The following is a 14,384-nucleotide window of genomic DNA, read 5'->3' as shown; positions in this document are numbered from 1 at the left end:
GAAAGAATGTTTTGCAATATGGCAGAGAGTTCAAGTGATGTTGTACACGAGTGTACAAGTATTATTGCACAGAATGTTGTATTATATAAGGTCTGAGTGGATCCTTGTCATTTGATTGGTGCTTTGTATGTCATGTGACATGGATTATTTGCACCATTTGCCATTGTGCTTCATTTACCGTGCAATAGTTCTTTTTAGCGTGCAATTTTGGTACTATATGAAATGTGCTATTGCATGTTCTGACCACCGCGCGCGCTCACACTACTGGGGGCAGCGTTTAGCTAAACATGGCAGAGTTTGTTTTGCTGGCGGACGATGATCTGAAGAGCTAATTGATGCTGCTAATTCTTCTGACACACAATCCACCACAGCATTTGGAGGCATGAAGAACTGTTAGGATGAAGAGGATGAAGTTAGGATGAAAAGCTGGACAAATTTCTGACACGATTTTTCGCTGGAGTGAGGAAAACAGACGGAAGTCTATACATGAAGTCGGTGCACGGCATCACAAACTACATCGTCGGATTTGTTTTTTGCAAATTGACTGAGAACAGTTTTGGACTCCTATTTAAAGTTCGTGCTGGACTGTTGATGTCAACACACCAGCAGTGGTGGGCACAGCTAACCAAAAAGTTAGTTTCAATAACTGCTAATTAGCGGTTTCATTTTTTTTGTAACCAACCAACGAGTGATAAGGAGGCTCAATTTCCCATAATGCCTTTGGGCATCTGTGAGTTTTAATGCTCAAACATTCAGAACTGGTGCATTACTTTAAAACTAAAAGATATTTGTGATATTTTCACTTTGTCAAAATGAGTTTTTAACATTAATATCAATAAACCGTCCGGAATTGGTTTGGTTTTTAAATCAAACCATAAGTCAAACCTGCTTTCAAGTCATTTTTTTGTTGCCATGTCAGGGGCACTGTATGCTGTGAATGTAAATGACATTTTTTTTTTCCTCTTTGTAGCAGCCAGGCAGCCAGTACGGTTGAGCGCAGCTTCTCACAGCTGCCTGATTACTGCAAAACCCAACAAAGAGGAACTAACGTGTGGTTTTAGGGTTTAGAAATGTTTGACTGTTTGGCTTTACTTACTATGCCAACAACAAAAATGTTAACGAAATAAAATTTAACGAAACTAAATTTAGCAGAAGCTAATTGGTCCATTGATGATTTTTGAAGTTAGCTGAAAATTAGCTGATTAGCAGATTAGCGGAAGTGTGCCCACCACTGAGCACCAGTGATGAACACCAAAATGTAAGTTAGTCCCTTTTCTGTTGTTTATAAATTAATAAAATATCAAATGACAAGGATCGATTTTGGCCATTATAAAAATTAATAATGAATGTTTTTACATTACATTACATTTACAAGTTGAATGGTACATTCCATCTTTTACCTCATGAAATATTTGTACCATTGAACTCATGAACATTCATTATTTGTGTATTATTGCACATGTCTGAAAAATTGTTACTATCACGATATTAATTATTTGATTGGTCTACTGAGAACATTGCTATTTGTGGATTCTGACAGCAGTAGGAAGGAAGGATGTGGTATTGCTCTTTAGCGCACTTTGGGTGGAGCAGCCTGTCACTGAAGGAGCTTTCTAGTGCACCAAATAGTTATTATTATCATTATTATTATTATTAATAAAGAATGCGTCATTTTTCTTGTATATAAGTCACACTAGAGTTTAGGTTGCAGGACCTCCCAAACTAGTAAAAAAATGTGATTTATACAAAAAAAATACAGTATTTGGGCTTTCGTGTTAAACTGTCTCAACGACCCACAATGCTGTTTTTATGCATGTGCAACCTCACTTGCTATAAGCAACATTTTAGCTTGTGATGTCAATACGCCGTATCCTATTGACATCAATAGGCCCTGTCCACCTCGGGCAAATTAGCACGCAGCGCAACACAATGGTCATTGTGATTTTCCAGCTGATGCAGCACATTCTCACATACAACTTGTCACATTTTGAGACAAACATCAGTATGTGATTAGCAGAGTAGCCCCTTGGCATCATTTAGTGATGTGCAGGGATACGCTACCCCTAATCCTAACTATGACATAGCCATAACCATAACCCCGATGTTGCTCTAAGTTGTAATACAAGAAAAACTGATTTCTTCCAACGTCAAGTCATGGGTGGATTTGTTCTTCCAGGATTTAAGAGGTTAAACTTGTGATTTAAGAGATTAAAATCCTGACTTTTTTATGTAGCTTTTGATAATGACGTATTAATCTGTCTTGTTCTGCCTTGTTCTTGTCTTTGGATCTGATCTGTCATTTATGTTAAATGCGTATGTAAGAATGGTCTCCCGTTGTCGATATTTGATACCAGATTATGTACGTTTATGACACAATAACATAAAAATATATATCGGATGCCCAGTTAGGGACGGAAAATGGATGTAATCTCATTATGAGCAATTGGGAAAGTTTCAAACATACAGTATTTTAAAGGTTTTGTGATGCCGGGATAAATCATGATCCATAAAATGTGCTGTTTTTAGGGGGGGGGTGAACTTGTGATTTAAGAGGTTAAAATCCTGAATTTTTTATGTAGCTTTTAATAATGATGTATTAATCTGTCTTGTTATGCCTTGTTCTTGTCTTTGGATCTGATCTGTCATTGGATTCATGTGCACGTTGTGTTATGATTCGTACCACTGTGATGGTCTCCCTTGCTCTTTTTGACCTTTCATGATTTCACAAGCTGTCTTCTGAACACATGGCAACACATTAATACAGATTAAAAAACCTTTGCAGATCAAATAACTGGTGTTACCGGGAAGATTTGTACAGAAATGGTGGTTTGAGTGGTGTTTGCAGTCAGAAGATGAGGTTTTCATTAAGCTCACGCAGTGCGAACAATTGCTGGTCACTCTGCCCAGGCACATTTCTGCTCTCTTGGCTCTGCAGTATCATCATAAGGACCCATTTACTCTACATCATATCTGACAAGATGAGAGGTCCCCTATTAATGAAATGGGCTGTTTCACAGGGGCCACCCAGGTTAACCGTCCCAATCAAGAATGCAGTCGCAGCTCAGCTTCGATCCTTCGTGCACGTCGCTCGCGTGCACTCCTTGAATATCTCGAGACACCGTGTGCGAGCTGCAGCCAGCTGCAGGCTGATGCTGCTTTAGAAATGCAAGTCACGTAGTAATCATTCCTCTACAGTCCGTACTCCCCCGACGTTCTCTGAGGTTGTTAATGAGAGTGCCATCGATTTTATGTTAAATGCGTATGTAAGAATGGTCTCCCGTTGTCGATATTTGATACCAGATTGTGTACGTTTTTGGCACAATAACATAAAAATATATATCGGATGCCCAGTCAGGGACGGAAAATGGATGTAATCTCATTGTGAGCAATTGGGAAAGCTTCAAACATACAGTATTTTAAAGGTTTTGTGATGCCGGGATAAATCATGATCCATAAAATGTGCTGATTTTGGAGGGGGGGCTAAACTTGTGTAAAAGTAGGTGAAACTCGACAAGTGGGTACAACATCCCTAAATTCTGACTGAAAGTTAAATCATGTTTCTAATCTGACGCCACTGGAGATGATGGGCTGAACAGCGGGTGGGTGGTTGATTGACAGGTCTGTGTTTCTATAATTGGCTTCCTGTGTCTTCACATGGCCTCCCCTCCTCTTTCTTAATTAACCCGCCCGCCCCCCCTTTTACAGATCTGCCAGTCAGTATTGACAAGCCGGCCTGCTTGGCCGGTCTGTTGCACAGTCTTGTGACACAAATTCCATTTGAATCCATTAAGCGAGACGTCCTTCCTGATCCTCCCCCTGTGAAATGTGGGGAGGGGTTTTTTTTTTTTTCCTCTGTCAAGAAGGAGGGAGGGAGAGGAGGAGTAGAAGAAGAGGATGGCGGTGCTCTTTCAGTGTCACGTGACAAATTTGTGTCTGCTGCAGGGAGTCCGGGCAGCTCGCCATCAGTTCCCTCACAATCACATGGATCTGTTGGGGCGCTGAGGCCGAGCGCACGCGTGTGTTTGTGCGTTGCCAGAGTTTGTGGTGTAGATGCACCGCCTGCATGCGTTGACAGCTGCTGACACTAACCATGTCCTTCTTCTGTTGCTTCTTCTTCAGGGACTATGGCTCCAAGCGCAAGTCGGGTAAGTCACCTGCTTTTATCATCTCGTTTCACCCTCCTGTCTTGTTGCTTTTAATAAAATGACTCTTTAGACTGTAATCCTGCATGCCGTGCTCCTTGAAACGTACCCTGACTCGCCTGTTTCCCGTGTGTTAACTCTGACTGTGTCAACTTGTGGTTTATTTGTTCGTCCCTCTGCGGGATGCTGACTTACTGTTGACTGTGTTTTGGAGCGGCTTCAAAAATCATCCGCTCCTGGTTATAGTTGTTCCGTGCACTGCAGGGTGAGGTTTCAGCTCCGCCTGATAGTTTCTTTGGGGTTTAGAAACGGAGTTATGTTAACACTCCAGTGTCTGTGGAGACGAGTCAGACATTTGAAAGCATTCTTTGACTCTGAATCTTAAAATGAGCATCATCAAGCATGAGCAAGAGAAAAAAAAAAAGAAACAGTGATACTGCTTTTAGGTATGTGCTTTGTCACATAATTTGTTTCTTGGCTTTATCCTGATGTTTATGCATTTCTTGGAACTTGCATTTTATTGCATTTGCTGCACCAAAATTGTAATAAATTTATCCTCATTATTTGTCCTTTCAACTTGGAGATGTACAAGTTGATAGCATTTATTGCTTTTGAGTTATCCACTGAACAAACCGGAGGGGTTGGACTCATTTACAAGGGGTGATTGAAACGTTTTGAGTCTGACCCAGCAAATGTAGGGCATGGTTCTCCAGGATAAGACCTTCTATGAGAGTGGTATCTTAATAACTTTCTCATAGAAGGTCTTACATGTACATTCTCATAGAATACACTGGGAGTTGTGTGGATTTGCATGGGGATTATGCTGAAAATTAAAGCATTATATTAATTGAGTTGTTTCTTCTTGGTTGGACTCAAAACCTCAGTCATCCCTCATATCTGTCTGTCTGTTCCATGCAATATGTGATCCATGACACTCCACAATATGACTGCCATTTCTGGAAGGGTGCAGTGGGCTACTGGTGTCGAAACAAGGATCTAAACTTGACTTCACGGCAGCCAAGTAACCGTGCAAATGACTAATTTAGATGGATTCAGATTAGGGTTTAAATGCATAAAACCATTAAAGAGTTAAGCAAAACTTCCATAATGCTTTGTGCACTTCTGGAAGTCTTGCACAGTACCGAATCATGGAGTATTTCTTTTTCAGGTACTGCATGGACTATGGCTTTAACCCTCTGGGGTCCGAGGGCATTTTTTGGACAGTTTTCTCGCCTGGCATAAATGTTTTATTATTGCTGTTAACAGCTCTCCCTGCATCCCACAATCAAGTTTTATGTCATTTTTTTCAGAACAACCTGTTCTTTCATAATATATATACTTTTGTTGTGTTTGATGAGTGTAATAAAGGTTTACAATCAGAAATAAAGGAAAAAGTAAAGCGGAAAATAATTTTCCACACACATTTATTCAAAACACACAGCTAACTATAATAAACAACGGTTTTGACACATTATAAAGGTAATTTGAGGTCTTGTGTGAAAGACTTTACAACAAAAAGCATCAAACAATAAACACAAATGCACATTTTGAACAGTACAACCCCTGGCAAAAATTATGGAATCACCGGCCTCGGAGGATGTTCATTCAGTTGTTTAATTTTGTAGAAAAAAAGCAGATCACAGACATGACACAAAACTAAAGTCATTTCAAATGGCAACTTTCTGGCTTTAAGAAACACTATAAGAAATCAAGAAAAAAATTGTGGCAGTCAGTAACGGTTACTTTTTTAGACCAAGCAGAGGGAAAAAAATATGGACTCACTCAATTCTGACGAAAAAATTATGGAATCATGAAAAACAAAAGAACGCTCCAACACATCACTAGTATTTTGTTGCACCACCTCTGGCTTTTATAACAGCTTGCAGTCTCTGAGGCTTGGACTATCCCATCATGGGATAAGAAAAGTGTCCAAAATATCAACGTAAACTTGTGCATTTATTGATGATGTAATGACAGCCATCTCCCCAGTGCCTTTACCTGACATGCAGCCCCATATATCAATGACTGTGGAAATTTACATGTTCTCTTCAGGCAGTCATCTTTATAAATCTCATTGGAACGGCACCAAGCAAAAGTTCCAGCATCATCACCTTGCCCAATGCAAATTCGAGATTCATCACTGAATATGACTTTCATCCAGTCATCCACAGTCCACGATTGCTTTTTCTTAGCCCATTGTAACCTTGTTTTTTCCTGTTTAGGTGTTAATGACGGCTTTCGTTTAGCTTTTCTGTATGTAAATCCCATTTCCTTTAGGCAGTTTCTTACAGTTCGGTCACAGACGTTGACTCCAGTTTCCTCCCATTCGTTCCTCATTTGTTTTGTTGTGCATTTTCGATTTTTGAGACATAGTGCTTTAAGTTTTCTGTCTTGATGCTTTGATGTCTTCCTTGGTCTACCGGTATGTTTGCCTTTAACAACCTTCCCATGTTGTTTGTATTTGGTCCAGAGTTTAGACACAGCTGACTGTGAACAACCAACATCTTTTGCAACATTGTGTGATGATTTACCCTCTTTTAAGAGTTTGATAATCCTCTCCTTTGTTTCAATTGACATCTCTCGTGTTGGAGCCATGATTCATGTCAGTCCACTTGGTGCAACAGCTCTCCAAGGTGTGATCACTCCTTTTTAGATGCAGACTAACAAGCAGATCTGATATGATGCAGGTGTTAGTTTTGGGGATGAAAATTTACAGGGTGATTCTATAATTTTTTCGTCAGAATTGAGTGATTCCATATTTTTTTTTCCCTCTGCTTGGTCTAAAAAAGTAACCGTTACTGACTGCCACAATTTTTTTTCTTGATTTCTTATAGTGTTTCTTAAAGTCAGAAAGTTGCCATTTGAAATGACTTTAGTTTTGTGTCATGTCTGTGATCTGCTTTTTTTCTACAAAATTAAACAACTGAATGAACATCCTCCGAGGCCGGTGATTCCATAATTTTTACCAGGGGTTGTATATACAAAATGGTATATGCGTTTTGTTGTCCATTGATATGGTAATCAGTACTTTACACAGAGAAAGCAACAGAGTTATCCAGTAACCTTCACATGCAAACTAGTGGAGCAATCCTGATAGTTACACACTCTTTGTTTGAGCATGTGAAATTGTCATCAGAGTCTCTCTGTCCGCTCCATCTGCTCTCACTTTCGCTGTGTGTAATGGCGCAGGGCGCACTGAGTATGTACTAATACTATGTACTCATTGGAGCACCCAGGGTGCTATTCAAATGGGCCAATTAGTAACATATCACTCCTGAAAATGATCTTTGGCTTTTCACGTGAGGTAAATCTGCCCTATGATTGGATTTTGGAAAACCATGTGACGGTGAACCAATTCCGATTGGACACTCACATTGCGCACGTCATCACACAGCTTCTATGAGGAGTACAAAGATGGCCGATGGCTGGCTGGAAAGTCCGCGGACTTAACTTTTCAGCAAAAAAAGTAAGTTTCTATCTCATATCATTAAAAAGTTATTTATAATTTAGTAAAGCTTGGTCTTAGCCGTCGTATATGACGACGTTGGCCCCAGAGGGTTAAGGAGCTTGTCTGCCAATATGTAGACCTGGGTTTGAACCCCTCTCATACCTGTCTGTGTCCATGGGCAAGACATGGTGTACATTGTTTCAGTGCACCCAGCTGTAATTGGGTACTGGCCTCAGCCGGGGTAGTAACCTACGTTGGACTGGCATCCCATCCTGGCACAGTCAGACTCTCATTTCCTTGACACTATGGAATCAGGAGATAAGCAGCAACAGGTCTCATGGCCTATATAGGACATACTCCACAGGACACATACAGTATATTCTTTCACTTACTGAATTGGACAGGGTACGCATGTGTTCCGTGTGCTCCCAAAACTTCCCGCCACTTTTGTGCAGAAGCAGAATTCCAATATGGTCCAATCCACTTTCTGAATATTTCAGGTTTTTATAGTGCACTGAACGTGTATATCTGTTTACTCACTGAATTTTACAGGGTTCCCTTCTGAAAGTCACCTTCACTTCTGGAAGTGTGCTGTGAGCTTCCAAATTTGGAACAAGGCTCTAAAACAGATGCCTCAGCTGTGTATTAAACTTGCAAATTACTTTCCCTTTATGGCCTAGGGTTATGAAATTTGGACAATATTTATGCCTCTGGACCATGGCTTTGCACCCTTCCTGAAGTCTTGCACAGTAGCAGATTATTTCGCATTCACATAGAAGAACACATGTAGCCTGTAAAATGCAGAGTGAAAGGATGAACACAGTGGGCAGACAGACTGTATCTTCTTGTGAGTGTTAACATGAGAACTCAAAATCAATCAATGCTGTCATCTTATAACTTTCTAAATTAAATGGACATACGATGATAAACTCATCAAAATCAACTATTTAAATGAAATGGGCATACACCAATGACAAATTCATCAAAAAACTAACTATATTAAATGAACACATAACGATGACAAACTCAAACAACTAACGTCTTGCTGACATAATGTGTTTGCCACCTGCCGGATGGTGGAGGTTGGATTGATGATGGATTAGGAGCAGGTGTGGCTGTCACAGAGAGAGAGTTTCTGCATGGAAATGCACTAAATTAGCAAACTGAAATGTCATTTTCTGATAATTTCCTAGGTGTTACACTTTAAAACGCAAATAACATGATGATATGGCCACACAACCCAACAGATAGGAAATTTAGACAAGGCAGATTTCTTATTTCTTTCTGTCGCTCCAACATTTGTAGCTTTGAAGTAACAAATTGGTTGATATAAGTTTGTTAGCCAGTCTCCATTTCTAAGGCATATAGGTCGGGTTGCCACCAAGGCCACGGCTGCTTGTTCCGTACAATAAAATGGAAATGTGTCAAATCCCAAACTATTTCCCATGTTCTCAATCCCATGAAATTCATTCATTTGCTATAACCGCTTACTCCAGTCAAGGGTGAGGCGGAATACACCCTGGACAGGATGCCAGTCTGTTGCAAGACAAATCCATGAAATTCATGTCTGAAATGTTACAAGTAAAATTAGTTAGCATTTCAACCATTTATCTCCCATAACTTTCTTTCATAAATAGAAATATTTTGTAAATACTTCACTTTTATTGATAGCAATGTAGATAGCAACAACATCGATAGCAGCAACAGTGTCTTGCTAGCTAATTAGCTAGGTTATTTACTACCCCAATCACACTAATGTTTCTGTTGTTTTCACCATTTTAAAAGAACTGGGTGTATTATTAAGTTATAGGTGTATCCAGAAAACTATGTTTGTTAGGGTTTTAAGAGTTTGCGATACAAATACAAACTCCATTGGAAACTAAATGACATAAGACTCCTGTATCGATCTAAACACACTGTGGTTGCATTCATCTTATTTTGCTCCTATTTCATAGCTGAAGGTGATGCAACGTGAGACTCGTGAGATGAGCCACAGGGCCAATTAACTGTGCAACATAAAAAAAACATATCCAATCATGGATATTGGGTAAATTTAGTGGTTTTAACTTCACATTTAGTTTATACAAAAATTTTCCCCAAGGTAAGTGGAGCGGAGGCTTGTAATATGGTTTGTTATTAACTGCATATTAAGTGATATTATCTCAGAGATTTGTCATAAAGTCCACAGCAGCCACTGCTAGCGGGGCATTATACATGGCGGCACACTAGCTGTCACTCAAAGTGACCACATCCTTAATTATTCATAATTTTAGGGCTTAAGAGGATGAGTTATATTTAAAAAAAAATCACCAGCTACTGAGACCAAAACCATTTTTCTACCAGGCAGTAAACATGTTTATTTATGCTGTAATGTTGGATATTTTAACATGGGGCTCTATGATTATTGCCTCACTTTTGAAGCCAGCCTCAAGTGGCCACTTAAGGAACTTTAAATTTTGGCTCTTCTGCATTGGCTTCGTCTTTCAACACCGGCTGTTGTCTCTTGATTGAAAGACAAAATAAGTGTCGACAGAGATCATGAAGGGGAAAGAGGTCCCACTCCCCAAAATATGTTGACCATTGTTGTTTTGATGACTGAAGAAAAGTTTGTCATTTTCCATGTCTGCATCTTGAAATAACTTGAAAAAGCTTGTGTGAATGCCCATATAGTTTTCAGAGAAAAATTACAATTTCAATATTAAGTATTAAGTAATTTAGGACCCACTGTTACACAATCTGAAAGTCAAACATGGTGGCATTGTTTCCTCAGAACACTTGATCATTTCAAGGCTGAGATGTTTTTGGTCATATCTTTAAAAGACTTTCAACAACAGTGACTCAGAAAATGAGCACCTCTCTCTCTCTGTCAGGCTGTTTAAAAAAAAATAATTAAAATTAAAAAAGAAGAGGCAAAGTGGACAAAAGATCTGCTTGATTAAGATGTTCCAACTCATCTGGAGCTCACTGGACTCCAGTCAAAGATCCGTGTCTCCGTGAGACACACATTTTAGACACGTGTTTTAAAAGCCAAAGGTCAGGTCCAGAGGGTTTAAGGGTCACTGCTGTGTACTCAGAGTCCAGATGGAGCTGGTACGGAGGTGGGTGCTGTTCAGGCTTTTAGGGCCACAGGGGTTGTGAGCATCAGACAGCAGCTTGTTTGTTTACATGGCACCCTGGGTAAGATTTCAGTCTGAATGAACAGCGTTTGGCTGGAGGAGGAGGAACGAGGCACTCATGTCTCTCAGGGGCAGATCGTCTGTTCTTGTGCAAACCTGCTTTCCTTCTTTCTTTTTTTTTTGCAGTACAGGATCGTCTTTGTCAGCAGAGTCATTTTTGACACTTCTGGCTTTGTTGGCGTCATGAAGGTGTCCGATGCAAATGTCACTTCTGGTTTGACCTTCCGCTGCAGAATGTGGAGTTCACCGAAACCGAAATAAAGCAGAAAATAAACACACATGACTAGAGCCCGACCGATATGGATTTTTTGAGGCCGATGCCGATAGCGATATTTGGATGAAAAAAATGCAGATAATCAATAAATCGGCCGATTTTAAATGAATAAAATGTTCTTTTTTGGACTCTTAACAAAAAAGGTCTGAGCTAAAAGCTGAAGCTTGTCCTCATATTGATTAACTTTATAACAGAGAAGAATTTTCAAGTTCAAAAAATGCAATCAATAATTAAACCTTTGTGAAATTAGCAAATACATATCCTTAAAAAGAGTTGTTAAATACATCTGCTCTTGTACCTCTTGTTGCTGCAACTTAGATATAGGTTCAGGATAAGGATATAGATCCTTATAAACTTACTTGTATGCTTTTGTCAGCCGATCAGTGCAGTGTGATGGCAAACTACGGGGGCCGGTGATGAACATTTAAGCAGGGGTGTAAGCAGCTCTCAGTTGAATGGAGTCAGAGCTCCATCTACTGGACAAACAGTGCAAGGACATTTTATATTGCAGACACAAACATTATTTCAGTAACTGTTCTGTTTATGAGAAATTATTGGCGTTCTATCGGCAAAATTTCGGCCGATAGTGAGTACTTTGAAAAGGACTTATATCGGCCGATAATATCGGCCAGCTGATATATCGGTTGGGCTCTACACATAACTGGGCACTCGTTCGAGCTTGTATCATAGTGCAGTATTATAATATGAAAAGTCATTAAAAGATAAAGATCAACTTTATTTATCCTGAAGGAAATTAGTTTTCCAGAGTACAAAAACAGTAAGCAATGTTCTTGTTGTTTTTTTTTAACAATAAGTCCAACAAATCTATGCAAAATGACTGGAAAAAATTTGCACAAGATGTTAGATAATATTGCACATAACTCTGAATAACTAAACTCTGAGTAACTCTGTTTGTCATGTATTCATCGTGCAGAAGGGGGAGGAATTATACAGTCTGATTCTCAGTGGTCTCAATCTTTGGCTGAAGGTGCTCTGACAGGACGTCAGTGTTGTATGTAGGGGGTGGGAGGTGTTATCCAGAATGCTGAGCAGTTTCCTCAGCATCCTCCTCTCCGGCACCTCCACCACAGACTCCAGCTCAATCCCCACGACAGAGCCAGCTCTCCTGATGAGCTTTTCGAGTCTGTTTGTGGTAACTGCCTTCAGCCTGCTGCCTCAGCACACTACAGAGTAGAAGATGACGCTGGAGACCACCGAGTGATCAAACACATGCAGCATATTTCTGCAGACATTGAAAGATCTGAGTACAGTCAGCTCTGACCTTTCTTATGCACAGCATATTTAAAGATTTCATCCTTCCATCTTCCCCAAGCTGTGATTCTGTTAAGATTCAAAATCAATACTTGATGTAAGAATGATTCAGTTTTCATGAAATGATCCAACAGATAAATGCATTTGTGATTATCGCAGGACATCAGCAAAACGATCTATAAAATAATGACGGATTCTTGCACATATTTGTCTTGTGTTGCTGCTTTATGAACATAACTAAAAACAAGGCTTGGGAAGGCGCATGTCAGGTAATGTTGAGCATCCTGACATCCCCCCACAATACAGAACTGCCTTGGGTCCTAGATGGCAGCCACCCAGGCAACCAGCTATCTGCCAGAGCCAGGTGACTCTTGTGCTTCCCCTTGGCCTTCTCACGCCATTGGCGTCCTCAACACTAACGCCCAGAGAAACGTTCCACATAGCCAAAACGTTTGACATTCCCTCACAATGCAAGTGGTGTGCCTCCACATTCCAATTGTACCCAAGGGTCCTCCAAAGAGACCTGGTGCCAGACGTCCAGTCGTCACCATAGTTCACTGGTTAGCATCCAAGTCTCAGACCCAGACAGGAAACACCAGGACCCAAAAGAGTTGGACTTTCTGCAAACATATGGACATCACCAAACACCACTGCCCAGTGATCTCATGACTTCAGAAGCTCTTTCCAGGTGTCCTCAAAGACTGAGGAACCAGAGACATGAACGTCAGTGCAGAGATAAATTAATCTCTTTGTACGTTTGAATAAGTAAAAAAGAAACAAAAAGAACAGCTGTATGAAATCACTGCAAACCTGAAATCCAGTAAACTCATTGGATGTGCCGGACAGCTTCATATGATTGACCTTTTTTGTGGCCTTTTGTTTAAATCACAGATACATACAGCGCTCTGTTAAAGGTTTAGCGTCCGTCGTGTTTTTATTTATTTATTTATGCCAAAAAAAAAAAAATTCTGTTGGATGTTGTTTTTTGAACTGTATCACTGACTTGACAGAAAATCATTTTCGAAAATGTTCAAAATGCTAATTATTTGTGCACCCGTTTCTGAAAAGCCATCAAAGTGCTTTACAACATGAAAACACAGATGTTATGAGCTGTTAAAAACAAACAAACAAATCTTTAAAGAAACTAATCAGTTATCAAGCTGTAAACCTCATTATCAAAAAATAGTTTTTGTCAGTGCCGGCGCCAGGAAATGTTTGTTGGGGGGGCTGGGGTAAAAGTTGGAGTGGCTCCACAAAATGTCATCGAAATGAACAATATATAGTAAATTGCTTTATAAATACCAAGGTATATATTTTAGTCACCCGTGCTCCTCTAAAATGTGGTATCAATGCACACACACACACATCACTTAGAATGATTGCACGTTCAGTAAACTTACACATAGGTATAAATAAAGATAAGTGAAGTTTTAAGAGTGGCCGTAATAAATATTTAGGAAACCTAAATGTTTGGAGTATGGAGTTACATTTGTCTCATTAATACTTGCAAATGCACAGAGGGTGATTTACAAATATCCTTTGATTTGTACACGTGCTTTGTGACCCACAAACACAAATTTCTAATTTGTAACTTGTGTGTGGGTTTTTACAAATAAATGTTTATTTGCAAAACTGAAGATTCTGTTTGTGAAGGGTGATTTAGCGTTGGTGGATCACCGAACACACACATTCATCACTTTGCTCAGTTACGCAATATTGAGACATTCTCAGCACAAAACTGCAGTTGAGATCCACAAATATGTCAGTCGCTATTGACAGAATTATTGGGGGAGCTGGGGGGGGGGGGGGGGGGCTTGGCTTATTATTGGGTGGGCTCAAGCCCCCCCTTGGTGCCGCCACTGGTTTTTGTATATTCCTGACTGGTGTGTGACAACACAAAATTGAGTTTCATAGGACACATAGTGAAGTGTAATTTCTTTTACAGTATATTTAATCATTAAATTAGTTCTTTAAACAGAAAAACTAAAAAGGTCTTTGCCACCTAAATTGCATTCGCCCCCCCCGCCCCCGTGCTAATTATCAACAGCATGATCGCAGTTGGTTGTCATTAT

The 14,384-nt window shown here is 39.9% G+C and overlaps 1 protein-coding gene across 1 annotated transcript in view; it reads left to right on the top strand.

Annotated features, from left to right (window-relative positions):
* LOC117525510 (SH3 and PX domain-containing protein 2A-like) overlaps positions 1–14,384 on the top strand; it is a 249,494-nt gene that overhangs the window by 131,830 nt on the left and 103,280 nt on the right. The window contains 1 exon segment of the mRNA XM_034187367.1: positions 4,120–4,145. Within this exon segment, the coding sequence (XP_034043258.1) occupies positions 4,120–4,145 (26 nt within the window).

This window comes from Thalassophryne amazonica, chromosome 15 (assembly GCF_902500255.1).
Source record: "Thalassophryne amazonica chromosome 15, fThaAma1.1, whole genome shotgun sequence".
NCBI classification, from domain to species: domain Eukaryota; kingdom Metazoa; phylum Chordata; class Actinopteri; order Batrachoidiformes; family Batrachoididae; genus Thalassophryne; species Thalassophryne amazonica.
Note: the sequence above shows the minus strand (reverse complement) of the source record. Positions and strands in the feature narration are given on the sequence as shown.